Source organism: Melospiza georgiana, chromosome 14, assembly GCF_028018845.1.
Source record: "Melospiza georgiana isolate bMelGeo1 chromosome 14, bMelGeo1.pri, whole genome shotgun sequence".
Taxonomy (NCBI): Eukaryota; Metazoa; Chordata; class Aves; order Passeriformes; family Passerellidae; genus Melospiza; species Melospiza georgiana.
The window spans coordinates 20,210,224-20,234,955 of record NC_080443.1 but is presented as its reverse complement, the minus strand read 5'-3'; the positions used below and the strand labels follow the sequence as shown (position 1 = coordinate 20,234,955).

The 24,732-nt window shown below is 62.2% G+C and overlaps 1 protein-coding gene across 4 annotated transcripts; it reads left to right on the top strand.

Annotated features, from left to right (window-relative positions):
- Positions 1-5,102: 5,102 nt before the first annotated feature.
- On the top strand, positions 5,103-22,744 carry CBFA2T3 (CBFA2/RUNX1 partner transcriptional co-repressor 3). 4 transcript variants are annotated; one of them, XM_058034273.1, is made up of 12 exons: positions 5,103-5,201; positions 14,334-14,464; positions 15,930-16,007; positions 17,279-17,520; positions 17,824-17,913; positions 19,317-19,498; positions 19,606-19,853; positions 19,952-20,037; positions 20,261-20,462; positions 20,608-20,676; positions 20,829-21,019; positions 21,985-22,744. In XM_058034273.1, exons 2-12 carry the CDS (start codon positions 14,353-14,355, stop codon positions 22,258-22,260), a joined length of 1,776 nt encoding a protein of 591 aa, XP_057890256.1. In that variant the 5' UTR covers positions 5,103-5,201; positions 14,334-14,352; the 3' UTR covers positions 22,261-22,744. The 4 variants fall into 4 exon arrangements, with proteins under 4 accessions (XP_057890256.1, XP_057890259.1, XP_057890258.1 ...); XM_058034275.1 differs by lacking the exon at positions 5,103-5,201 and adding an exon at positions 6,432-6,908; XM_058034274.1 differs by lacking the exon at positions 5,103-5,201 and adding an exon at positions 6,432-7,092.
- The last annotated feature ends 1,988 nt before the right edge of the window (positions 22,745-24,732 follow it).

The window sequence follows — 24,732 nt, the reverse complement described above, 5'->3', positions numbered from 1 at the left end:
GGCCCCTTATCGCCCTGCTGCATTCCCCCATGGATTAACGGGCAGGAAAATCCAGCGCCGGGGCTCCTGCTGCAAGGCAAATGCCAAGGGAAGAGCGCCGGGGGCTGCAGCCTGGCTCATGGTACTCGGTGCTGTTGCAGGGATGGATTTGGGCACTGGGATTTTGGGCACTGGGATTTTGGCACTGAGGTTTGGGCACTGAGATTTGGACGCTGAGATTTGGGCTCTGAGATTTGGGCACCGGGATTTGGGCGCTGAGGTTTTGCAGCCAGGGCAATGGGACCATCCATGGTCACACCGACCCTTCCCAGCCCAGCAGCTCCCTGTTCCTGCAGGGATGCTCCAAGCAAACGGGGGTTGGGGACCCCAGGGCCGTGTAGGGTTTTGTGTCACTGCAGCTCGTGGGCACTCGGCCACACGCTGTCACCAAGCTCTGCAGGGACCCAGATTGGTACCCAGGGATGCTCTGCTCCCCGAGAGGGAACGGACAGAGACTGAGAAACCCAGACGGACAGACAGACAGACCCGCGGGGGGTGACACAGGAAACCTGAGGCACGCCAGGGCTGAGCACAGCACGGCTCGGTGCTCTCGCCTGCAGACACCATCGGTCCCCTGAGAGCGGGCGGGGGCAGGACCGGCACGGCACGGCACGGCTCGGGGAGGGGAGGGACAGGGCTGGGCCACCTGCCTGGCCAGGGGCAAGGCGCGATAAACCAGCACCGTGCGCTGCTTTAAATGCCTGAGGCTTGTGAAGAGGGGATGCAGCAGGAATGGCAATCAGTCATCAGCTCGTCCCAGCGCGCCGGGGAGCGCCGGGGCTGAGATGGAGCTCCGGGAGAGCCAGGACAAGGGGAGTGTGTGGGGACAGCCCTGGGTCACCACCGATGGCTGGTGTGAAAAGTGTCCCACCACTGTGATGGCTGCAGAAGCAAGAGGGGCCATCTGAGGGTGCCCTGGTGGCACCGTGAGCCCAGCACCCGCCTCGTTGCCCCTGCCCACATGCACAGCCCCGATAGCGGGCAGGGGTCCTGTGCAGGGCAGATACGGATTGCACACGGTGGTGACCATTTCCTGTGAGGTTTTGGTACCAGTTGCCTTCATCTGCCCTCAGCGAGCATCTTATCTCTGGCACACACCAGGCCAAGGCCTCAGGCTCCCCTTCTCCCCCAGGCTGTGCCTTGGGGCGTCCCTTCCCCCAGGACAGGTCCTTGTCACCCTCCAGAGCGCCCCGTGCAGCCTCTCCATGTGCACACCCGGCAGGGATGGATGGATGGATGGATGGATGGATGGATGGATGGATGGATGGAGGATGTGACCCCCGAGCACAGGCGGTGGTGACACCCCATCCTGCTGGGCAGCTAAATCCGTGCGGTGGATTGGATGGGTGACGGTGACACCTCCCTTGGGGTGGCACACCCGTGGGTGGGCAGGCGCTGTGCATGGGCACTGGGCAGGACGCTGGGCAGTGGGAGATGCCACCTCCCCACAACGAAGGGAGCGGGGATCGCCGCACCGTGTGTGGCTCATCGCCATCAATCGCACACCGTGACCGACAGCGAGTCAGGACGGGAGTTTCCATCCTCTGCCACGGCTGGGAACGCGCTGGGCCCCGCCGTGCCCCGCTCCCAGATTTGCCGGGGGAAGGAAGGATCGCCAGCCAGCCCGGGGCTGGGATGGATCCCGCGGCTATCGGGCTCTGGCACGCGCTTATCTCCGCTCCAGCCGTTCATTTCCCACCGGCTCTGCCGGCCGGGGCTGCTCCCATCCCTGTCCCCAGGCACAGCGCGGAGCCCGGGGCTGAGGGGTGCGGGAATGTTTCCTGTAGGAATGCCTTTATCTCACCCGTGGTGGATGGGTGACCATGGAGATCACAGCAGCCCCGGGCTTGCAGCGGGTTCGGGGCAGGAAAGGGTTAAGCCGGGGAAGTTTGCTCACTCTCAGCAATGATTTAAACCAGACAGAAAGGTTCTGTCATCCATCACGCTAACAGCCAGATCATTGTATTTTAAAGTGTCTGTAATTGCAGCAATACAGAGACCGGGAGGGAGATAAAGGCTGGGAAGATGCAAATGCCGGGGGAAGCTCCAGCCCCTCGCACCCAGCGGGGACAGACCTGGGGACAGCCCTGGGGACAGCCGGGGCTGGGGGTCCCAGGCTCCTCCTGCATGGCGATGGCACGGAATGGGTGATGGGGTGCCTTTGGTGTGATGGGAGCACCCACAAAACAGCACAAGGTCACAAACCCAGTGACAGGGATGGGAAGGGTCTGAGTAGGTGCCGCACTCCAAATATTGTCTAAAAATCCTATTTATTTTCCTCATTAACCCTGACAGTACAAAGTGGCTCTCCTTTCCCGTTTCCTTCGGGATCCGGGGGATCCCAGGGACGGGGTACAAAGGAGGGGGGGAACTCGCCCAAAGCCTGGAGGAGGTGGCCACGGCCACGGCCGCGGTGGCCCGGCTTTGTCCCAGCACCCCGGGCCACGTGCAAAGGTGCCGGCGGGGAATGATCAACAGTCAGCCGAACCCGCCGAATAAAGCCAGCTAACACAAATGTTTATTTTCACAGTGGTGAATTATGACTTCAATAGACCAAAATTACAGGCTGCGTGCGTGGAATAGGAACGCAGCAGCCCCTGCCACCCAAACGCCACTGGGGAGGGGGGATGTGGTGGCTCTGTCCCCCTGCTGTCCCACGGGATGGCACCACTGGGGGAGATGTGGTGGCTCTGTCCCAGGTGGCAGTGCCACCTGCCCATCCCCACAGTGCTTGAGCAGCTCTGGGACGTCCCCAGAGTGGCCAAGCAATGGGCCATTTAGTGGCCACAGAATGGTCACTCAGTGGCCTGGTGATGATCATTTACTACCTATAGAAAAGTCACTCAGTGGCCTTGTGGTTGGCATTTGCTGGCCATGCAATGACCCTTTACTGGCCATGAAATGACCCTTTGCTGGCCATGCAATGACCATTTTCTGGCCATACAATGGTCACACAGTAGCCATGCAATGACCCTTTACTGGCCATGCAATGGTCACTCAGAGGCCGTGCAATGGTCACACAGAGGCCATGCAATGACCATTAACTGGCCATGCAGTGGTCACACAGAGGCCATGCAGTGGTCACACAGAGGCCATGCACTGGTCACTCAGAGGCCATGCAGTGGTCACTCAGAGGCCATGCAGCCCTTGTGCAGTGGCCGTGCCAGGGCCGTGCAGTGCCCTCACAGTGCCCGCCCAGTGTCTTTGCCTCTCTGGCTGCCCAGTGGCCCCGCAGCTGTCCTGTGCCACCCCAGCCCGGCCGAGCCGAGCCGTGCCGAGCCGGTGACTCCGCCCGGCAGAGCTGCCGCTCTCCCAATCCCCGGGGAGGGGAGGATGAGTAATGCACCGGCACAGGGCAGTCGCAGAGGGAAGCAGCTGCCAGGCACAGTAATTACACACAGAGGCAGGGCTGGGCTCGCAGGGAAATTCGCAGGGAAATTCGCAGGGACTGTGTTCCCGCAGCGTTGTAGGAGGACTTGGGGAGGGAAAATTTGAATGCTGTCCCCCAGCTGGCACAGGGCACGCAGGAAGGGTGTGCCGGGCAGCCAGATGTGCCCTGCTGTCGGGGAGGGTCCCACGGGCATTCCCAGCACGCGGCTGCCCTCGGAGCCTCCCCGAGGCCCAGCAGGGTGGGAGGCACTCCAAGGCCGGGCTGGGATGGGCATGTGGGACTCTGAGGCTGTGCCCGTGCTCTTGTGGCTGCTCCAGTGCAAGCTCAGCCCTTGGGCCCCCGGAGAGGGAAGCTGAGCAAGCACGGCTCCATCCCCCAGCAGCCCTCCAGCCCCTTGACTCTTCCCATGGCCCCAGACCAGCCCTGGCCCGTTCCCTTGCAGTCCCTCCGGCTCCCTCAAAACAACTCCCAGCTCCTTGCAGCTCCCCAAAACGTGTTACTCTGCCCCCCATGCATCCCCCCACTCTCAGCTTTGTAACCCTCGATCTTCAGCGACCCCAACTCTGACGATTTTGCAAACCCAGATCCCTGCAGCTTCCAAGCCCCGTACATCAGGTCTTCCAGGCCCCAGAGTGTCACCGGGTCCCACGCTCCCCCTGAAGCCCTGGGCAGCCCCATGTGCAGACCACCAGTGTCACATAGCCCTGTGTCCCACTCAGTGCCCTGGTTCCGTGCAGAATCCCCGGTGCGGCCCAGCCCCGTATCCCTGTTCATCCCATCCCATTTCCGTCCCGATGCTGCCCATTCCCATTCCCATTCCCTGTCCCATTCCCATTCCCGTTCCCATTCCCATTCCCATTCCCATTCCCATTCCCATTCCCATTCCCATTCCCATTCCCATTCCCTGTTCCATTCCCATTCCCTGTCCCATTCCTATTCCCTGTCCCCGTCCATCCCCTTGCATTCTCGTCTCGATGTCTCCCATTCCCATTCCCGCTCCCATTCTCGGTCCATCCCATCCCGTTCCCATCCCGATGTCTCCCATTCCCATTCCCGTTCCCTGTCCCGGTCCTTCCCCTCCCGTTCCCGTCTCGGTCTCTCATCCCGGGAGTCCCGGTCCATCCCCTCCCGTTCCCATCCCGGGGGTCCCGGTCCATCCCCTCCCGTTGCCATCCCGGGGGTCCCGGTCCATCCCCTCCCGTTGCCATCCCGGGGGTCCCGGTCCATCCCCTCCCGTTCCCATCCCGGGGGTCCCGCTCCGGTGGCGGCGGCGGCGGCGGGGGGCGCCCCCTGGCGGGCGCGGCGGGCCCGCTCTAAGGCAGCGGCGCGGGCGGGCCCCGCTCACTCCGGGCCGGGCGGGCGGCAGCGGCGGCAGCGGCGGCTCGGCGGGGCCCGGCCGGGCACGGAGCGCGGCCGCGGGCGCCCCAGGGCCGGGGCGCGGCGCCGGGAGGATGCGGCGCCGGGGGTGAAGCGGCCCCGCGGATTTACCGCGGCTTCTCCGCCCTCCCCCGCTTCTCCGGTGTCCCCCCGCCGGGGGGAGGGGAAGCGCCCCGAGCCCCGGAGCTGGCGGCGAGCGGCGGCCCCGGGCGCGGCGAGCGGCGGCGGGCAGGTGCCGGGGGCAGCCGCCGCCGCGGGGCCGCGCTCCGCCAGCGCCGGCCTTAAGCGGACCGGGGCCGCCGCCGCCGGGGGCCGCTGCCGGCTCTGCCCGCTCCTGCCGGCCCCGCCGGCCCCTGCCCTGGGACTTACCTCACCTCCGCCACACCTCAGGACGGTAAGTGCCGTCCGCCAGCGGGATGGGGATGGGGAGGCTGCCGGTGCCCGCGGGGGCTCCGGTGAAAGCGGGGCTTGCAATTCTCCCGGTGTTCGGGGGATGCTCTCGGTGCACGGGGGAATCGGAGGCTCCCGGTGCCCAGGGAGGCTCGTAGGGCAGAGGGGCTGTGGGTGCTACCGGTGTTCGGAGGATGCTCTCGGTGCCCGGGGAATCGGAGGTTCCCGGTGCCCGGGGAGGCTCCCGTGGAAAGGGGCTGGGAACGCTCCCGATGCTCGGGGGGTGCTCCCGGCGTGGAGGAGCCGGGGAGGCTCCCGGTGCCCGGGGGACGCTCCTGTTGTGCGGGAGTCCGAGATGCTCTCGGTACCCGGGCGAGGCTCCCGGTGTCGGGGCAGCCGCCGGTGCGCAGGGCACGGGGATGCTCCGTGTGCCAGAGCCAGCGCGGTGCCCGCCACGGGCAGGGCAGCGGGGGCACGGCCGGGGCAGCGCTCGGAGCGGGGCAGGGCGGCGGAGGCAGCCCCGGAGCGGGATCACCGCGCCCACGGACCCGCTCCCACGCACCGCGCTGCCGCGGGGGCGGCGGGGCGCGGACCCCGCTTCCCTGCGCTGCCGGGGCAATTCCTGCTCTCCTGTCCGTGTCCCCCCGAGCGCCGGGGCGGCGTGGGGCGGCACAGCGTCCCCGGGAACCCACGCGAGTTTGTGCCCACCCACAGCAGAGCCCCCCGGCTGTGCCTCCCCACTCGTGCCCTGCAATCCAACTCTTTGTCGTGCCCGCATTCCTGTCCGGCTGCTGTGGGCGGGAGCCGGAGCCGTGCTGGGGGCGAGGAGGAGCTGCCCCACGCGGGAGAGCGTGCGGGAGGGATCCCGGGGCCGCTCCGGGAAGTTGCAGCCCCTCCGTTGTGTGTTTGGGTGCGAGGACGCGGCTCCGTGCTGGGGACAAGGGGCTGTGCTGGGAGCGCTGGCAGAGTCCCCGCGTGTGCCAGGGCATGTTTGTTCGTTTGTTTGTTTGTTTGTTCGGACGCGGATTTGGGAAGGAAGGCTGGCTCGGGAGCCTCCAGCGCTGCCGTTCATCACCGCCCGCTCTCGCTTTCCCTTTGGAATCGCTCTGAGCTGGGCAGCCCGGCCGTGCCCAGGAACGCTGCCTGCGGAGCGACGGAGCGAGCCCGGCCCCGCGACACCGAGCCGGAGCACAAGCAGCTCTCCCCGTCACCCCCTCGCCGCTGGATGGTGCCTTCGGATACCGCAGAGCGTTCCTCTAGTTAAACACACCTTTTCTTGGAATCCTTTTTTTGCCCTCTATTAGCCAAGGAAAACTTTGCAACTTTGCTTCGCTGTCGGAGAGGAGCCGCCGCCGCTGCTGCGTTTCATTTTGTTTTTTTAATTCGAGGTCACGTGTGCGCTGACAGTGTCTTTGATTCCAAGCGATGGTCTCGTCTCCAGCTTAGGAAGAGCTTTTGAGCTCTTCCCTCTGTTGTTTTCTCTCTGTTCAGGAACAAAGAGATTTTTTCTGCCTTTAATTAAAAGGAATATTAATTCCCCGCTCCTTTGTGGAGCGACTCGAAGACACTCTGCGAACGCCCGTCTGCTCGGCGCCGCGGTGGGCGAGCTGTGCCGCGGTGCGGGGCATGGAGGAGCGGGGGAGCCAGCCCGAGAGCCCGCGGCACACACGGAGCAGCAGCCGCGGAGGATGCTGACAGCCTCGGCGCTCGGGTGAGCAGCCCATGGAGCCGAGCTGCCGCCTGGGGCGGGCTCTTGGACCCTCGGAGGTTTGTGAGGCAGGAATCCTGCCGGCAGTTTGCACACAGGGAGAGGTTCCGTGCCTGGGGAGGCGAGTGGAGGCGAGCCGGGCTGTGCCAGGGGGGTTTGCCCTGCCGGCTGCCTCCCGTGCTGGCAGGTAAGGCTCTACCCGGGAGCGGGCAGATGCTGGGTGTGTTTTGTTTGGCAAACGCGAGTGCAGATGTTGGTTTGTAGGGGGGAAAGCCAGGACACGGAGGGGGAGAGGCTGTTCTCCCGCGGTGGGTTTGGGCAGTGGGGAGGCCTCGTGTGGCTGCAGGATTTGCTTTTTACATCAGGAACTTCCAGGCTGCAGGATGGAAAAATATTCTGGTGCTCAGCCCCCCTTCAGGGCTGGGCTGCTGGGGCAGGAGGGGGCTCTGGCAGGTCCCACGGGGTACCTGGGGCTGGCAGGTCTGTGCTGTCGTTCCTGGAATTCCGCTTTGAGCCGTGGGTGTTTGCATGCCTGGAAACCCCGGCAGGATCGGGCGCTGAGGCTCCGGCGGTGCCCTGGGAGCGGGGTCTGGCTCCGCTCGCTGCCGTCAGTCCCTGCTGAGCTCCGGGGCCGCTGAGCTCTGCCCGGGGCTGTGCACGGCGCCCGGTGCTGTGGCACCCCCGGGGAGGGAGGCACCCCACAAATTTCTGTTATTTTACCTCTTGGCCGGAGTCAGGGGGCTGGCAGCGAGTCAACCGGGGAGTGCAGGGCTGCCAGGGAGTGCTGGCAGTGGGACACACAAATCCCCCCACACCGGCAGCGACCCTCTGCACCCCCCGGCTGGGCAGCAGGGCCGCAGCGAGCACAAGGGGCACATCAGGGCCGGGCGCTGTGAACGGGGCTGGGAGGCACCAGGGCCAGCCCAGGGGTTAGGCCGGGTTTAATCGCTGCTGTTGGGGCCGGGGATGCTGTGGGTGCCGCAGCTCGGGGGCTGTGCTGTGCTCTGCAGCCTGCCCTGTGCTCTCCAGGCTGGATCTCACATGGGACGTGGGTTCAGCTGCCCTGCAGGATGGGCAGTCCCCGAGCTGGGATCAATCCTTGTCCGCCAGGGGCAAGAACAGGCTGGTGGCACAGAGGGCACTCTCTGGCCTCAGTGCCATTGCCTGGTTTGGGGCTATTTTTATATTTCCTGAAGCTGTTTTGTGCCGTCCCTCCCACTGTGCTCAGGCTCCCCAGGGGGAACCCCACCTTGACAAACCCCCAGCTTTCCTTCGGAGGATGCTGACCGATGCCTCCAGAAAACATCCGAGGGATTTCCTGTTTATTTTGCAAAATTCTCATTAATATTTTTTTTTCCCCTGTGTGTTCTTTGATTCAATTTCACACGGGCAAAACCGCCTTGAAATGGAAGCCCGCGGTTCAAAAATAGACAAAGAGTCGGCGAGGCAGCAGAGCCTGAGGCTGTGGGAGAGCGCGGCCGGATCCCCTCGGAGCCGGTCCCGGCCCGGGCAGCGGCTCTGCCTCGGCGTTCCCACGGTGCCACCACCGGAGCCGCGGGTGCAGGGGGAGCTTTCCCTTCTCCAGCCGCTCTCTGCCTCCAGGATGCCCCGAGCCCCCTGCGTGCGCCGCTCGTCGCTGCTTCGGCCATCGGGGCCACCTTTGGGGGCACGAGCATTCCCCGCGCAAGGATGCAGAGATCCCCGCTTGGCACGGGGCTGGTTTTGGGGTACGGGGCCGGTTTTGGGGTGTGGGGCCGGTTTTGGGGTGTGGGGCCGGTTTTGGGGCGCAGGGCCGGTTTTGGGGCACGGGGCCGGTTTTGGGGTGCTCCCCTGGCAGCCTTCTGGGGGATGCTGCAGCCCAGGCCGGGGATTTGGGGGGCCCCTCTGGCAGCCCAGGCGTGGGTGTTTCCTGGGTGGGAGCAGCTCCGGCACGGTCAGCCCCAGCCCTGCTCCTCTCCAGGTGTTCGGGCTGCCCGCGGCGCTGTTTACTCCTGGTGTTTAGCCAGGATATTTAATTTCCAGGAGTGTGAGGCAGCTGGGGAGCAGCAGGGTGTGTGTGTATGTGTGTGTGTGCCCACCTCCCTGTGCCACCCCGGTGGGATCAATCTGATGGTGGCAGCGGGTACAACACTGCAGCAGGTTCTGGGTTCTGTGCTGCTGGCTGACAGGTCAGGGGGACCCCCCCAAACCACCCCTGTGTGGGGGGGACCCCTCCTCCAGCCCGTCCCCCCCCAGCAGCCACGTCGTCGCCAGCCGCTGTTGACTCACAGGCTCCGCCGTCGAGTCCCGGGGCTGAGGCCGAGATGCTTTTACAGGCAGGGCTGAAATGCACAAAATGTTCGACTTGTAAAATATGTAGCGTGAGAAAATAGCCTTTTCTGCTCTCCTCCTCCTCCTGCCGCCGCTCCCTGCCCCATCTGCTCGCTTGGAAAGCTGCCCGCGCCCGGGGGGGGCCGGCGGCGCCCGGGGTCCCTGCCAGGGATGGCACCACCCCGTGCCACCCCTGGGTGCCAGGAGGGCACAAGGATGCGCTCGCTCCGTTGGGACGCTGCCGCCTCGATCCCAAAGTTCCGTGGGCGCGTTTGGGGAAGGAGCGCGGGGCTGGCACCGGGAGTGCCAGCGGGGCTGGGCCACGCCGATTTTGGGGCATCCCGCGGGATTTTGGGTTTCCAAAACCTCTCCGGAGGGTGCCGGGAAATCCCTGTGCGAGGAGCCCCGGGAGGAGCCGCCACGCCGGAGCTGGCCGGGAGCCACAGCTTTCACCTTAATCCATCATTATCTGGGCACATTTCGGATCCTTGCCAAGAGCAAGGTGGGAAGGGGGGGTGTGAGCATGCTTTCCCTATTCCCCTGCCATCCTTTTTGCTGCCTGTGTGTAATTAACAGAGTAATTAAAAACAGGATGAGTTAATTGGTATTCATTTATGTGGCAGATGTTTTTAATTGAGATACGAAACAATTTACCTGTTTACATAAACAATAGCAAATGAAGGCTTGTAAAACAGAGAGGGCACCTTTTTTTTTCTTTTTTTTTTGCTTTTTTGTTGTTGTTTCGAGGAAAAATCAAGCCCATCCCCATCCCCCACCATTGGCCCTGTCAGCTTGGGGCTGCTGGCACTGCCCTGGTGGCACCGAGCCAGCTGCTTTGGGTCCCTGGCTGGGTGGGTTTGGGTTAAAAACTGGGATTTTGGGCTTTGGGGTGCATTGAGAGCCTGGCTGTGGGTGCTGCTGTCCCGTGTGGAGCTGTGCTGTCACTGCCACACTGCAGGGCTTGGGACCTGGTGGGGATGGTGGCCTGGAGTTGGTGCCCGTGGGGCATCTGCCAGCACGGCTGGCACTGCAGGATGTGGGGGCTCAGAAAGCAAAGGCAATTGGGGTGTCCCTGAGCTGGGGAAATGTGCTTTACCCTGGGACATTGGGGTGTCCCTGAGCTGGGGAAATGTGCTTTAGCCTGGGAAATTGGGGTGTCCCTGAGCTGGGGAAATGTGCTTCACCTGGGAAATTGGGGTGTCCCTGTGTGCTTTATGTGCTTTAGCCTGGGAAATTGGGGTCTCCCTGAGCTGGGGAAATGTGCTTTACCCTGGGACAATGGGGTGTCCCTGAGCTGGGGAAATGTGCTTTACCCTGGGAAATTGGGGTGTACCTGAGCTGGGGAAATGTGCTTTACCCTATGAAATTTGGGCTATTGGGAGGGGTCCCAGCTGGGCCAGGGGCACAGGAGCTGTCTCAGGGTGCCCCTGGGGGTGACCTGCAGGGGCTCCCCAGGACTGGAGCTGCCTGGATCTGGGTTCCTTTACAGATTGTGCAGAGTTTGATTAATTGGATTTAATTTTTAAGGGCTTCGTTTGTGCTGGTGAGTGCTGGGTGTGGATTGCTCCCTGCTGGGCTGGCTCCCCAAAATGAGCCCCTGGAACACCCCAGTGATGGGTGGGCAGCATCATCATGGAATCATGGAATGGTTTGGATTGAGAGGGGCCTCAAAGCTCAGCTCATTGCCCTGCCATGGGCAGGGACACATCCCAGGGTGCTCCCAGGCCTGTCCAGCCTGGCGTTGGGCACTGCCAGGGATCCAGGGCCTCCCCACCATCACAGGGAACAATTCCTTCCCAATGTCCAATCCAAACCCACCTTCTGTCCCATCCCACAGCTGCACTCCTGCCTTGTCCTGCTCCAAGTGCAACTGGGGATGCACTCCAAGCTGCCTGTGTCACCTGTGTCACCTTTGTCACCATGGCCCAGAGAGGAGATCAGGATGGGCTCAGGGTAGCAGGAGCTGATCCCAGCGATCAGGATGGGTGCAGGGCAGGAGGGAGCTGATCCCAGAGATCAGGATGGGCTCAGGGCAGCAGGGAGCTGATCCCAGAGATCAGGATGGGTGCAGAGCAGGAGGGAGCTGATCCCAGAGAGGAGATCAGGATGGGTGCAGAGCAGGAGGGAGCTGATCCCAGAGATCAGGATGGGCGCAGGGCAGGAGGGAGCTGATCCCAGAGATCAGGACGGAGCTGATGGTGGCTGATGGTGCCCCGAGGTCCCAGCAGCTCTGCCGGGCCGGTGCACGTGGCTGGCACTGCTGCCCCGCCTCAGGCACTGCACGCCTCCAATTCCGAACCTGCTCCAGCTGGGACAGCTCCTGCCCTGCCATCTTATCGGGGAGTTGTTCTTGGCCCCGCCGGCTGCGGCAGCTGAGGAGCAGGAATGCTTCCCTGCCTTTGTTTCGCAGGCAGCCTGGCTTGGGGAGACGTCGCCTCCAGCATCTGGATTTCATTTGTGGCCATTTGGAGAGCATGAAGGATGCTGGGCGCTGAATTCCCTTTAACCCCTTCCTCGCCCGGGCTGCTTTGCCTGCAGGGAGCCGCAGCTTTCCAGCGGCCACATCCAGGGCAGCTCCGTGCCTGCCTCACCCCATCCCTGGGGAAAGGAGAGCTGGGCAGCCAGCCCGGGCATCCTGGAGCTGGCACATCCCACTTGTTGCCTGGGAGGAGGCAGGACAAGGCTCCCCGGGGCTGTGGGAACAGCACGGCACGGGATGGCACGGGATGGCATGGGATGGGATGGCATGGGATGGCTGCCAGCCCCATCCCTCGGGCACTGCCCCTGCCCCTCTGGATGCCCACTGGAATGTGTGACAGTGTCACCCTGCCCCGGGGTCCAACCCTCCCTGCCGTGTGACAAATGGGGGGCTGGGGTCACACGGGGGGTGTGGGGGTCCCGCATCCGCCGGCCCCGGGGGCAGGGTGGGGAGCGGCCGCTCCCGCCGGCCCGGCAGAAAATACTAATCCTTTTATTTTTATATTATTACTTATTCATCTGGGCTGCACAGACCTAATGGAAACCAGATGGAGGAAAACAGACACGGCCCCGAGCGGCTGGGACAAATTACCCCAAAGAGAGAAAAAAATTGAGGGAAAAATAATTCCAGTGCAGTTGGAGCTGGAGCTGTGCTGGGGAATCGCTGGTGAAGGTGCTGAGGGGAGGCTGCACTGTGCTCCCCAAAACCTCCTCTGCTCTCCTGGAGCTCATCCCATCCTGCAGAGGAGCTGAGGTGCTGGCACAGCTGTGGTTGGGTCCTTTGGGCATTCCAAGCTCTGTATCCCATTGGATTTGGGACCATTCCTGTGCCTGCCTGGCTGTGTTTGGGTTGCAAACACCTCAGGGAAAATTTAAAACTTAAAGGCAAAAAGGAAAACACAAGAAAAACCAGAACCAGGCCCCATTGGCCTGAGTGCTTGCTCAGCTTGATGGAAACTTTCCTGCCGATGGGAAGCTGTGGAAAAGCCATGTCAGTGCCAGGATGAATTGTCCATGTTTTCTCCTTGGTGTGGGGATGTGCAGGGAGTCAGGGCAGCGAGGGGGACCGGGGCTGGCATGGGGGGGATGCAGGCAGGGCCCAGGGCAGGGATGGTGCCAGGATGCTGCTAGGGGTGTGACAGGGACAGGGATGGTGCCAGGGATGGTGCCAGGGTGCTGCCAGGGGTGTGACAGGGACAGGGATGGTGCCAGGGATGCAGGCCAGGATCCTGTGGGATCCAGGAGCTGCAGCTGTGACCCCTGTGCGCACTCAGGGCTCATCCTGTGCTGTCAGAGCTGGATCCTGCTCTGCTGAGGGACAGGGGAAGCCTGGAAGGCTGGAGGAGTTTTGCCCAGAGATGGACATTTCACAAAAAGGAAAAGTTTTTCTAAACAAATAATTTCTTCTGGCAGGCCCTGTAAGGAAGCTGAGGTTTCGGGGGAAGGAAAGCTGCAAGGTCTTGGGGTTTCTCCTGTGGCTGGGCAGGGAGAAGGGAGCAAGGAACAGGGAACTGCAGCATTCCAGTCTGCTGTGGACAGAGAGGGATAGCCATGTGCTATCCCATGTCATCCTTCCTTCCAGAAGGATCCTGTGGGTGACCAGCTGAGATTTTGGCTGCTGCCAGCATCTCCTGGTGCTCTGTGTGCCACTGCCTGCGGCACCACCCCGATGGCATCTCCGTGGGGATCAGGCCCTGCTTTTGCTTAGCCCTGCCAATGTGCTGTGGCCGGGTTCAATTCACCTCCCCACATTTGCCCTGGATTTAGGTTGGGTATTGGATTAGTGATTATCAGCCAGGCACGGGGGGTCCCCCATGGCCGGGGGTGGCCGTGGTGGCCGCTTCCATCTTTGGCTGGAGCCGGTGGCAGCATGGGCACGGTGACAATGTCAGATCCCCACAGCTGCCAGGACTTGTGGCCACCCGTCAGGGCCAGCGTGGCAGCCAGGGGCCCAGAGCCTGCCCTGGGGCTGTGTCTGCAGGGGATGGTGCTGGCATGCTCCCCCCTTGGTGGGGAATACACTGCTGGGAGTTGTTTGGGGCTGGGAGGGAGGCGGTGATGCCCTCTGGGGTGATGGTGATGGTGATGATGATGATGATGGTGATGGTGATGGCGATGGTGATGGCGATGGCCGGAGCTCCATGGTCCCTGGATTGCAGGACCTGACCTTGCAGGGCCTCTCAGCTCTGGGCAGGACAGTCACTGGTGGATGTGTGGGTCCTGCTGTTGTCACTGCCACTAAACAGTGGCTGTAATGACCCCACAGTTCTCTGCCAGGGGCTGTGCCAGCCCTGGGTGATGCTGCCAGGCATGGCGAGGGGTCAGCAGGCAGCAGCAATTCCCAGGATGTGTCACTGTGATAGCAGGGATGTGACACAGGCTGGGGCAGGCCTGGCACTGCAGGGGCAGAGCGGTGCCAGCGCTGTGTCCATGAACAGCAGCTCCGTACCCTCCCCACCACCCTGTGGCACACAGGACCCCGGGCACCGTCCCTGTCACCTGAGCTCTCCAGTGGCACCAGCGATGCCCAGCCCAGCCTGATGTCCCTAAGTGTCCCCTGTACCCCTGGCCCCAGTTTTCCAGGGAATCCCAGCCCTGCCTGGCACGCCCTGCTCACCTCCCCGTGCCCTCTTCCTGCAGATAACGCGGAGACGCCGCCATGCCCGACTCGCCGGCCGACGTGAAGACGCAGGCGCGCTCCTCGCCGCCCAGCATGCCCCCGCCCGCCGCCCAGGGAGCCTCCCGCCACCCCTCCTTCACTCCCAGCACCAGTGAGTACCCTGGCACGGGCTGCCAGCCCGGGGCTGCCCCCTGCTCCTCCTGACGCGCGGCACCCGGAGCCCAGCGCGGCGCTGGCGCTGACACGGGTGACAGCAGCTGGCCTCAAGGCTCTGCTGGGGTGCCCGTTGCCGAGCCATGGCTGCAGCATGTTCCTGTGAGGTCCCTGGGGACGGGGACATCCTGCCAGCCAGTCACCGAGTGCTGGCACAGGGCAGTGTGTGGTTGGAGGGTGGTGGGGTTGGGGGAGCTCCTGTGGATTGCAGATGGCCCCACGCGTGTGGGGACACGTCTGTCCCTCTGCATGTGGCACCCGGCGGTGGCAGGGCAGTGTCATGGCCAGCCACAGTGGCTGGGAGCTCCTTGTCCTGCCCAGGCCATGGTGTGGTGGCATCAGGGGATGCCAGGTGGGAGTTGCAGTCTCTGTAGTTGAGTGGGGACAGCCACCCAACGTGGCGGTGGCACCAGAGCCACGTGGGCTCATTGCACACCCACAGGGTTTGCACCAGGGGTCTGTCGCTGTGCCGGGGTCACTGTCCTGGCACGTGGATGGACAAGGCACAGGCAGTGCAGGATCCAGACAGGCAGGAGACAAGGCTGGGCCCTGGCAGGAGTGGCAGTGGCCACTGCCAGCGGCTGCTCCAGTTCTGCTGAGACTTTTCCTGGGCATGTGCATGTGCAAGGGTTTTGCTCGTAGCTGTTTCTTGCTCAGAAAAACCCCAGTGGGGAAGAAAACACCCAAAAACAACCCCAAGGATCCATCCCCTGACCCCTGCACCCCCAGCAGTGCTTGTGGACTCTAGAAATCAGTTTGTGCTTGGCCGTGCTTGGTTGGTTTGGGTGTCACTCCCGGCCCTGTGCTGATGTGGCAGCCCAGGTATGGCTGAGTCTGGGATGAGGGACCAGGGGTGCAAATGGCCTCTGCACCACAGCCCAGCACAGAGAGGGGTTCAGGACACGGGGCTGGGGTGCAGGCAGCCTCTCTGCCATGGCTCAGCACAGAGAGGGGTTCAGGACACAGGGCTGGGGGTGCAGGCAGCCTCTGCACCACGGCTCAGCACAGAGAGGGGTTCAGGACACGGGGCTGGGGGTGCAGGCAGCCTCTCTGCCATGGCTCAGCACGGAGCAGGATTTGGGGTGCAGGCAGCCTCTCCATCCCAGCTCAGCATGGAGCGGGGTTTGAGACACAAGGCTGGGGGCATGGAGCAGCTTGGCATGGCCACCATGGCGTTTTGGTTGTTCTTGGCCTCGGGGGACCTCATTTGGTCCCTAAACTGTCAGGACTTTATCAGGCAGCCGAGCATCCCTGTGAACCCTCCCTGTGGCTGCAGTGGGACACAGGGACCCGGCTCCTGGTGGGTCTGGTGTGCCCATGGTGAGGAGCATCCCGTGCAGGGCCCCGGGCCGAGAGCTGCCCCCTCTGCTCTCTCATCATAGCGTGTTTTATTTTGCTTGCAGATCGAGACGCTGGCCCTCCGACGTTTCTGCCTCGCGGCCGTTTTCATGGTTGCTTGAAATGGTCGATGGTCTGTCTTTGTAAGTAAAATGAAACACCCGCTCTCATGAGAGACCTGAGCACAGCCACAGCCCCGGGGTGCTCCCCTCACCAGACACGGGGATGGGACCCCCAGCCCCATCCCGGCCAGGGACACGTGTGCGGTGCTGCCCAGCTTGGGCACGCAGCTGTCGTGGGAGTAAAGCCCTGGTGGCTGCTGGGTTATTTTTGGCACCTCTTCAGCGGGCGGCGGGCACTGCCCAGCCAGAGAGTGAGCGGAGAGGGACCCCTGAGCGGGCAGGGCAGGGCAGGGCAGGGCAGCACGCCCAGGCACCCCCAGGCCAGTGTGGGGGGTCCCAGTGGGGACAGGCGCGTGCGTGCTGGGGGAAGGGGTGACGCGCCCTCGGGATGTGGGTGACAGGTGTTGTCACCCCTGCCATTGGGATGTGGGTGACATGTCTTGTCACCCATGCTGCTGGGACATGGGTGATGCCTGTTGTCACCCGTGACATCAGGACATGTATGCTGTGTGTTGTCACCTGTGCCATCAGGACAGGGGTGATGTGTGTTGTCACCCGTGACATCAGGACATATGTGCTGTGTGTCGTCACCTGCACCATCAGGACAGGGGTGATGTGTGTTGTCACCTGTGCCATCAGGACAGGGGTGATGTGTGTTGTCACCTGCGCCATCAGGACTTGTGATGTGTGTTGTCACCTGCGCCATCAGGACGTGTGATGTGTGTTGTCACCTGTGCCATCAGGACAGGGGTGATGTGTGCTGTTGTCCACGCTGTCAGGACAGAGGTGACACCCATTGTCACCTGTGCTGGCCAGGAAAGGGTCCCTGTGCTCGTGTGGGGCTGGTGCAGGAGAGCAGGGTCTGCCCCTCTGATGGTTGGTACCCCAGAATATCCCCCTGGGTCTGTTGGTGTGCAGGCAGCTCCTGTCCTGGCTGAGCGGGCAGTGGGGACAGAGGTGGCAGTGGTGTTCTGCCAGCCAGGCTGGGCTCCGTGGGAAATGGTTCTCTGTGGGAGTGCTGAGCAGGGGCAGGATGGAGCCCCTTCCCTTGGCTGCTTGGCTGTTGAGGAGCTGCTCAGGCCCTCACCATGCTGGGGGATGCTCTGCATCCCCTCCTTGCCCTCCCATCAGTCCAGGATGCAGCCCCAGAGATTCACCAGCATCCTGAATCCCTCCAGGGGGTGCCAGCCCCACATTACCCAGCAGGACACTCTGGTCCTACCATCCCACCTTGTCCCCGCGGTGCCATGGCACAGCCACCCGCTCTGACCCCCCATTCCCTGTGTCCCCAGTGATGAACGGGAGCAGCCACTCGCCAACCGCCATCAATGGGGCTCCGTCCACCCCCAACGGGTTCAGCAACGGGCCGGCCACCTCCTCCAGCGCCTCCCTGTCCACCCACCAGCTCCCTCCAGCCTGTGGTGCCCGCCAGCTCTCCAAGCTGAAGCGCTTCCTCACCACCCTGCAGCAGTTTGGGAACGACATCTCCCCCGAGATCGGGGAGCGGGTGCGCACCCTCGTCCTGGGGCTCGTGGTACGTCCTGGGCTCAGCCAGGGGACCCCACATCTGGGGATCCTGGGTTTTGTTCTGGGGATGGAGATGCTGCTAAGAGGGAAAGAGTGGCCTAGATTGATCTAAATCCTGGAGGAAAGTGCAGTCAGTGCAGGTTGGTCCTGGCTGCTGGCATGGCCAGTGAAGCCTTGAGCATGGTTTTCCCTTGGGTGTGGTTTCCCTGTGGGCCTGGCAGAGGAGCAGGAGTGGGGCAGGGACAGGCAGGTGTGCCCCAGGGGTGCAGGGGGCTGTGCCAGGGGTGCTGAGCCCAGGCTGTCCCCACAGAACTCCACCCTCACCATCGAGGAGTTCCACGCCAAGCTCCAAGAGGCCACCAACTTCCCTCTGCGACCCTTCGTCATCCCCTTCCTCAAGGTGGGTCTCCAGCCTCGGCAGGGTGGGATTCATGGCAGCATTTCAGCACAGGGGATTTGGGGGTGCCTTTGGGGATTTGGGGGTGCCTTTTGGGCTGGCAGCTGCCTGTGGCTCTGCCCGTGTCCCCCCAGGCACACGTGTACCCCCACACGTGTGGAGTCATGCAGGGCCAGGGCCGGTTGCAATAAAGCGAGGGGTCAGCCCAGCTGGTTGCCACTTGCAATTGCAAATTCATTAAAAATTCCCCCTTTTTTTTTAATTTGCCTTTTAATTTTGTGCTGACTCTGCAGCGTCACCCTGCTCTGGAGGGATTTGCCCGGTGCTGGCACACCTGGCAGCATGGGCACTGCCAGCAGATGTTTGAGCCTGCTGTCCCCTGTCCATTGTAGCAAAGGAATAATTAAAAAGTGCAAAAATAGCCCCTTTTCTACTTCTGCATCCCAGCCCCCCCAGAGCAGGGGTCCATGAGCGGAGGTCTGTGTTTATCACAGGAATCTGCTGGATAATCTCCACGCTGAGCTGGAGGGGGACAGCAGTTTGCAGGGATTTTGGGCTCCGTGGGAGCAGGGAAGGTGACCTGGCAGGCCCGGGCAGGCCCTGGTGGCCCTGTGGCTCCAGGCAGGCTGGGATCCATCCCCGCTGTCCCTGTGCCAGGAGCGCAGCGGCCGCCCTGGCACCCCGCTCCCAGCTGTTCCCACCGCCCGGCCCAGATGTTTCTCATTATCCTAACTGCAACCAGCCGGGCTCGGCGTGCTTCCCAGACTGGGGACTTGCTGTTTTTGTGGGATTGCTCCCCCCCCGGGCCAGGCAAGGGAAGGGGAGGGAGGGTCTGGCCCTGCTCACCGCAACTGCAGCTCGGGCTGTGGCGCTAACGTGTCCCACAGATGGGATTTGGCTGCGGCTCAGCTGCCTAAGGCAAAATCCAGGGCTGGCAGCCAGAGTGCTGGGCAAAAGGGGGTTCTGCTGCTTAATTCTGCTGCTCCTGGGGCTGCTGCGCCGTGGGGGGACACAGTGGGTGGGTGGGAGGGGAGTTCACAGCTGATCCTTACAGCTGTGGGTGCCACAGGGGCTGTGGGGGTCCCATAGGTACAGTCCCCACGGAGCAGTCATGGGGACAGGGTGGCCGAGGTGCCGATCTGGCCCAGGGATGATGCTCTGCAGCCCCTTCCAGGATGCAGGAGGGCTCTGTTGAAGCTGTGTCTGAACCCTGTGGGGTGCCACACACATTCCCCAAAAGCCCACCTGGCCCCTGGGCACACTGCTGGCATCCCTGGGGAAATGGAGCAGGACCCCAAAGGGAAGGCACCCCCTGGCACCCCGTGCCCATGGCGAGCTGGGGGCACAGCCAGGCTGCTCGGGGGGGCTGCAGGGCTGTGGACTGGACTGTCACCCCCCCTCTGCAGGCCAACCTGCCTCTGCTGCAGCGGGAGCTGCTGCACTGCGCCCGCATGGCCAAGCAGACCCCGGCCCAGTACCTGGCCCAGCACGAGCAGCTGCTGCTGGACGCCAACGCCTCCTCTCCCATCGACTCCTCCGAGCTGCTCCTGGAGGTGGGCGAGAGCGGCAAGAGGAGGACGCCAGACAGGTGCCAGCCTGGGCAGGGGCGTGTGGGATCCTTCAGGGGCACAGCCCTGAAAAGGGGAGGCTGTTCCGGGGGGCCCAGTGGGGACCAACCTCCTCTCCTCCGGCCAGGACCAAAGAGAACGGTTTGGACCGAGACCCCCTGCACCCCGAGCACCTCAGCAAGCGGCCGTGCACCATGAGCCCAGCGCAGCGCTACAGCCCCAGCAACGGGCTGAGCCACCCCCCAAACGGGCTGGGGCACCCCCCCGCCGGCCCCCCCCTGCCCCAGCACTACCGCCTGGAGGACATGGCCATGGCACACCACTACCGGGACAGCTACCGGCACCCCGAGCCCCGCGAGCGCCCGCGGCCCGCCGGTGAGCCCTGCTGTGCCCGGGCATGGGGGGAACGGGGCTGGGACCCCAAAGGGAGAGGGGTCCCACAGGGCTGACCCCGCTCTGCTCTTGCCCCGCAGCCGTGCACGGGACGCGGCAGGAGGAGGTGATCGACCACCGGCTCACGGACCGGGAGTGGGCCGAGGAGTGGAAGCACCTCAACAACGTAAGTGGCGTCGCTGTCCCATCCCGTGTCTGTGTGTCCTTCCACTCTGCCCTTAATCCCTACGGACGTTTCCTCCCGAGCATCCTCTGCTTCCCCAGCCAGCACGGCACTCTGGAGCTGGCACAGCCTGGCACAGCCCAAATCGCCCTGCCCAGCGCTGGGCACTGAGCACCCAGCTGCCTGCGGCAGAGCCCCCTCCCCACGCCCGCTGTTGCCCCCACAGCTGCTGAACTGCATCATGGACATGGTGGAGAAGACGCGGCGCTCGCTGACGGTGCTGCGGCGGTGCCAGGAGGCCGATCGCGAGGAGCTCAACCACTGGATCCGGCGCTACAGCGACGCCGAGGACATGAAGAAAGGCAGCCCCCCCTCAGCACGCCCCCACAACTCCTCCTCCTCGGCCGCCGCCGAGGCTCCCCAGTTAGGTACTGACCCCCGGGGCCGCGGGCTGCCTGCGGGGGCTGCGCCCGCTCCGGGTGCCCGCGCCGCTCTCCCGGGGGTCTGGCGCTGCCGGCAGGGGCGTTCCCGGGGGATGGCATCTCCTAAGGGCGTCCCCTCTCTCCTTGGCAGACGCTCACCGGGACTTCGCGCCGCGGCCGCTCTCTGGGTACATGCCCGAGGAGATCTGGAGGAAGGCTGGTGAGTGCGGGGTGGGTGCAGCCCCTGGCAGGGCTCTGCCCAGCTCCCCTCGTGGGGTGCCTGCGGTGCAGGAGGAATTTGGGGTGGTTTAGCGGGAAGGGGGATGCCGGGGCAGCGGCACACCGCGGCCACGCTCGGCTGCTGCCTTCCAGAAGAAGCCGTGAACGAGGTGAAGCGCCAGGCCATGTCCGAGCTGCAGAAGGCCGTGTCGGACGCCGAGCGCAAGGCCCACGAGCTGATCACCACCGAGCGCGCCAAGATGGAGCGGGCCCTGGCCGAGGCCAAGCGCCAGGCGTCCGAGGATGCCCTCACCGTCATCAATCAGCAGGAGGACTCGAGCGAGGTGGGGACCTTGGGGACGGCGTGGTGGCAGTGCTGGTGTGTGGGACCTGCTTGTCATGTCATTGATGTCACAGCATCTGCGTGCAAGGGTGGGAATGGGAGCGTGCAGCAGCATTTGGGATGGGAGGAGAGGGGAATTCCTGCACCAAGGTGGGGATGCAGGGTGTGGGCAATGATGGGGTGCATGGATGTGGATGCAGTCTAGGATGATGTGCATGGTCTGGGATGTTGTGCATGGTCCAGGGTAGGGTTGTATGGTCTGGGATTGGAGGGACCTGGTTCAGGATAGGGGAGCATGGTCCAGAATTGGTGTGCTTGGTCTGATACGGATGTGTACACTCTGGGATGGATGTCCATGGTCTGGGATGGATGTGCAGAGACTGGGATAGATGTGCACTCTCTGGGATGATGTACATGGTCCAGGACAGGGGTGCACACTCTGGGACGGCTGTACACGTTCTGGGGTGGATGTGCATGGTCTGGGATGGATGTGCACATTCTGGGATGGATGTGCACATTCTGGGATGGATGTCCATGGTCTGGGATGGATGTGCACATTCTGGGATGGATGTGCACATTCTGGGATGATGTACATGGTCCAGGACAGGGGTGCACGCTCTGGGATGAATGTACGCGTTCTGGGATGGATGGACATGGTCTGGGATGGACGTGCACAGACTGGAAGGGATGTGCACTCTCTGAGATGTACATGGTCCTGGACAGAGGTGCACAGACTAGGAGGGATGTGCACACTCTGGGATTGATGTGCACAGACTAGGAGGGATGTACACACCCTGGGATGGACGTGCACATTCTGGGATGCAGTGCACATTCTGGGATGGACGTGCACACTCTGGGATGAATGCACACGCTCTGGGATGATGGAGTGCCCAGTCCCAGGTGAGGGTGCACAGCCCAGCCTGGGGTGCACGCTCCAGAGCTGAGTCCACGTTCCCATTCCCGCAGAGCTGCTGGAACTGCGGGCGGAAGGCGAGCGAGACGTGCAGCGGCTGCAACACGGCGCGCTACTGCGGCTCCTTCTGCCAGCACAAGGATTGGGAGAAGCACCACCACGTCTGCGGGCAGACTCTGCAGGGGCTGCCGGGCCCCGCCGCGCCCGGGCCGGGCCAGCCCGACGCGGTGCCCGCCGTGGCCAGCAGCCCCAGCGAGGCGGGCTCGGTGGCCGCGTCCCGCGCCGGCACCCCGGCCACGCCGGCGCCGCTGGACAGCGCGTCCCGCTGAGCCGGAGCCGCGCGCTGACTGACTGACTGCACCCCGTGCAATTTCCTCAGCTACCTGACTGACTCGTGTGACCTCCGAAACGACCTCTCTAGCTCTCACAACTAATCCTCACGGATCCTCAAACTGGGCTTTAAGTGGAGTTAAGGCAAATACCGGTCTCTGTTCTTTCTTCAGTCTTTGTTTTTGGCTTTTTTTCGGTTGGTTTTCTATCGGTTGGGGGATTGTGGTTTGGGATTTTTTGGGTTTTTTGGCTGGTTTTGTTTTTCTTTTTTTGCTCTTTGGATGAGGGATTTGGCTCCAGCATCACCAAGCAGTGCTGTGGGGAGAGACCAGCCTGATCCCACCCCCCATCAGCGCTGCCGAGGGGCTTACTTGGAGGAGGAAAGAACCTTCTTTTCTTCATATCTCTCTTCCTATTTTTTAATTTTTTTCTTTTTACCTTTTTTTTTTTTGTAAAAAAAAATAAAGAAAATAAAAAAGAAAACGTCGGACTCTTTGGCTTTAAGTAAGAAATTGTAAAAAAGAAAAAAAAAAGAAAAAAAAAAAGGAAAATCCAAAAACCAGACGACGCGTGACGGACGCTCACCTGTAACTACCTTGCTAGCTAGCCAAGAACAGACCAGACTCACCTCTGCTCCAAAGGAAATCCAAAACCAAGGAAGATCCAAACGTCTCTCCACTGCCAAAGTTCGTTTCGTTCTGTTGTCGCTTCCTTCCCCTCCCCACAAGGATGGATGGACATGCCCCTGGGGCTTTAAAGAATTTCTATTAAAATAAAGGAAAAAAAAAAAAAAAAAAGGTGTTTTTTTACTAAAACCCCAACCCCCAAGGCGTGGGAGGGGGAGATGGGGCTGAGAACCACAGCCGGAGCTGGCACATCTCTACCTCTGCCCGCCACCACCCTGGAAAAGGAGAACAAAAAGGAGATTAAAAAACAAAAAAAAAAGAGAATAATTAAAAAAAAAATTTAAAAAAAGGAAGTTAAAAGACAGATTTTGGGTTTCTCCCTCTCCAAAGCCGTCGGGGGACCCCCCATCCCTTCACTGCCAGGCTGCTCCCACACCCCACACTGGATTTGTTTCACAAGGATTTTTAAGAGGAAAAGGAAAGGAAAAGGAAAAGGAACGCTGCCGCCTTCCTGGCCAAGGACAATGTGGATTATTGGGATTCTTGCCTCGCTGGAGCAGCACGGAGGAGGAAGTGCAATAGGGGAAGCCCGAGCTCCGAGCAGAGGCAGCAGTGCTGTGCGCTAATGTGAATGTAAATAGTGTCTGCAGAGGTCCAAAAATGAACCATAATAATAATAATAATGATGCTAGTGATAATAATAAGAGACGTTTGCCAAATAAAGGATGAGGAGGAAGCGTGGAGCCGTGGCGCTGGCCCGAGCGGGCCTGGCATCGAGAGGAGCTGTAGTTTTTCTGCATTTGCAAAACCCATCCTGTGTGTTTTCCGTAGGGGAGGAAGAGGAGGGCAGGGCTCGGGGCCGGGGGCTTGTGCTGCCGGTCACAGGGCTGGGCTGGGCCACAGCAGAGCTTGGGACACGCCAAGGGTGATGGCCCTGTGCCACTGTCACCCAGCCCTGCTGGGGGTTCCGTGCGCCCCAAGGCCTTGGTGCATCCCCTGGGAGGGCTCTGCGAACCCCAAAATCTTGGTGTGTCACCTTGGGTGAGTTCTGTGCACCCCGAGATCTCTCTGAATCCTCCCAGGGTTGTTGTTCTGAGGTCTCGGTGCATCCCCCCCAGGAGGTTTCTCTGCACCCCGAGATCTTGGTGCATCCTCCTGGGAGGGTTCTGTGCACCCCAAGGTCTTGGTGCATCCCCCCAGGGGTTTCCTGTGCACCCCAAGGTCTTGGCCCAGCCCCAGGGACGTTTCTGTGCCCCCCAAGACCTCGTTGCACCCCCTGGGTGGTTTCTGTGCCCCCCACCCCAACCCTGGGGGCTTCGCCGGGTGCCCCTCCCGTGACTGTTCACTTTATTTATGGTGTGACATATGTAATATTGTCTATTTTTCTTACGTTTCCTGAGAAGAGGTAATATATAAGAGTATTGCAGATGCCCCTGCTCGCCCGGGTGTCCGGCCCGTCCCCGCCTGTCCCCGCCCGTCCCCGCCGCCCCCGGCCCCGCTCCTGCCGGGGCTCTGCCTCTCTACCTCCACCTCGCCGGGAAACCGGGGGCGAGATCCCTTCCCCAGGGTCTGCTCTCCTTTCCTTTCCGCTCCGCTCCCTGCTGGTTTGCTTTTTTTTTTTTTTTTTTTTATTTTTTGAATTATTTTAATTTTTTTTTTTTTAATTTTAATTAAGAATAAAACTACCCTACAGAACCTTGCATTGAAACCAAAAGCCGAGGGAGGGGAGGGAGGGCACGGCGGTGACGGGCGGCCAAACCAGAACGACAGCTTTAAATGTCAGATTTCCCAAAAAAAAATTAAAAAAAAAAAAAAACAGAATTGTGCTGCGGGGAGGACGGAGCG

Bases quoted from the DNA above. Each gene is read 5' to 3' on its own strand.
- CBFA2T3 (XM_058034273.1), top strand. From the start codon at position 14,353: ATGCCCGACTCGCCGGCCGACGTGAAGACGCAGGCGCGCTCCTCGCCG. The intron at 19,499-19,605 runs GTGCCAGCCTGG...TCCTCCGGCCAG, and splicing joins AAGAGGAGGACGCCAGACAG to GACCAAAGAGAACGGTTTGG. The intron at 20,677-20,828 runs GTGAGTGCGGGG...GCTGCCTTCCAG, and splicing joins GGAGATCTGGAGGAAGGCTG to AAGAAGCCGTGAACGAGGTG.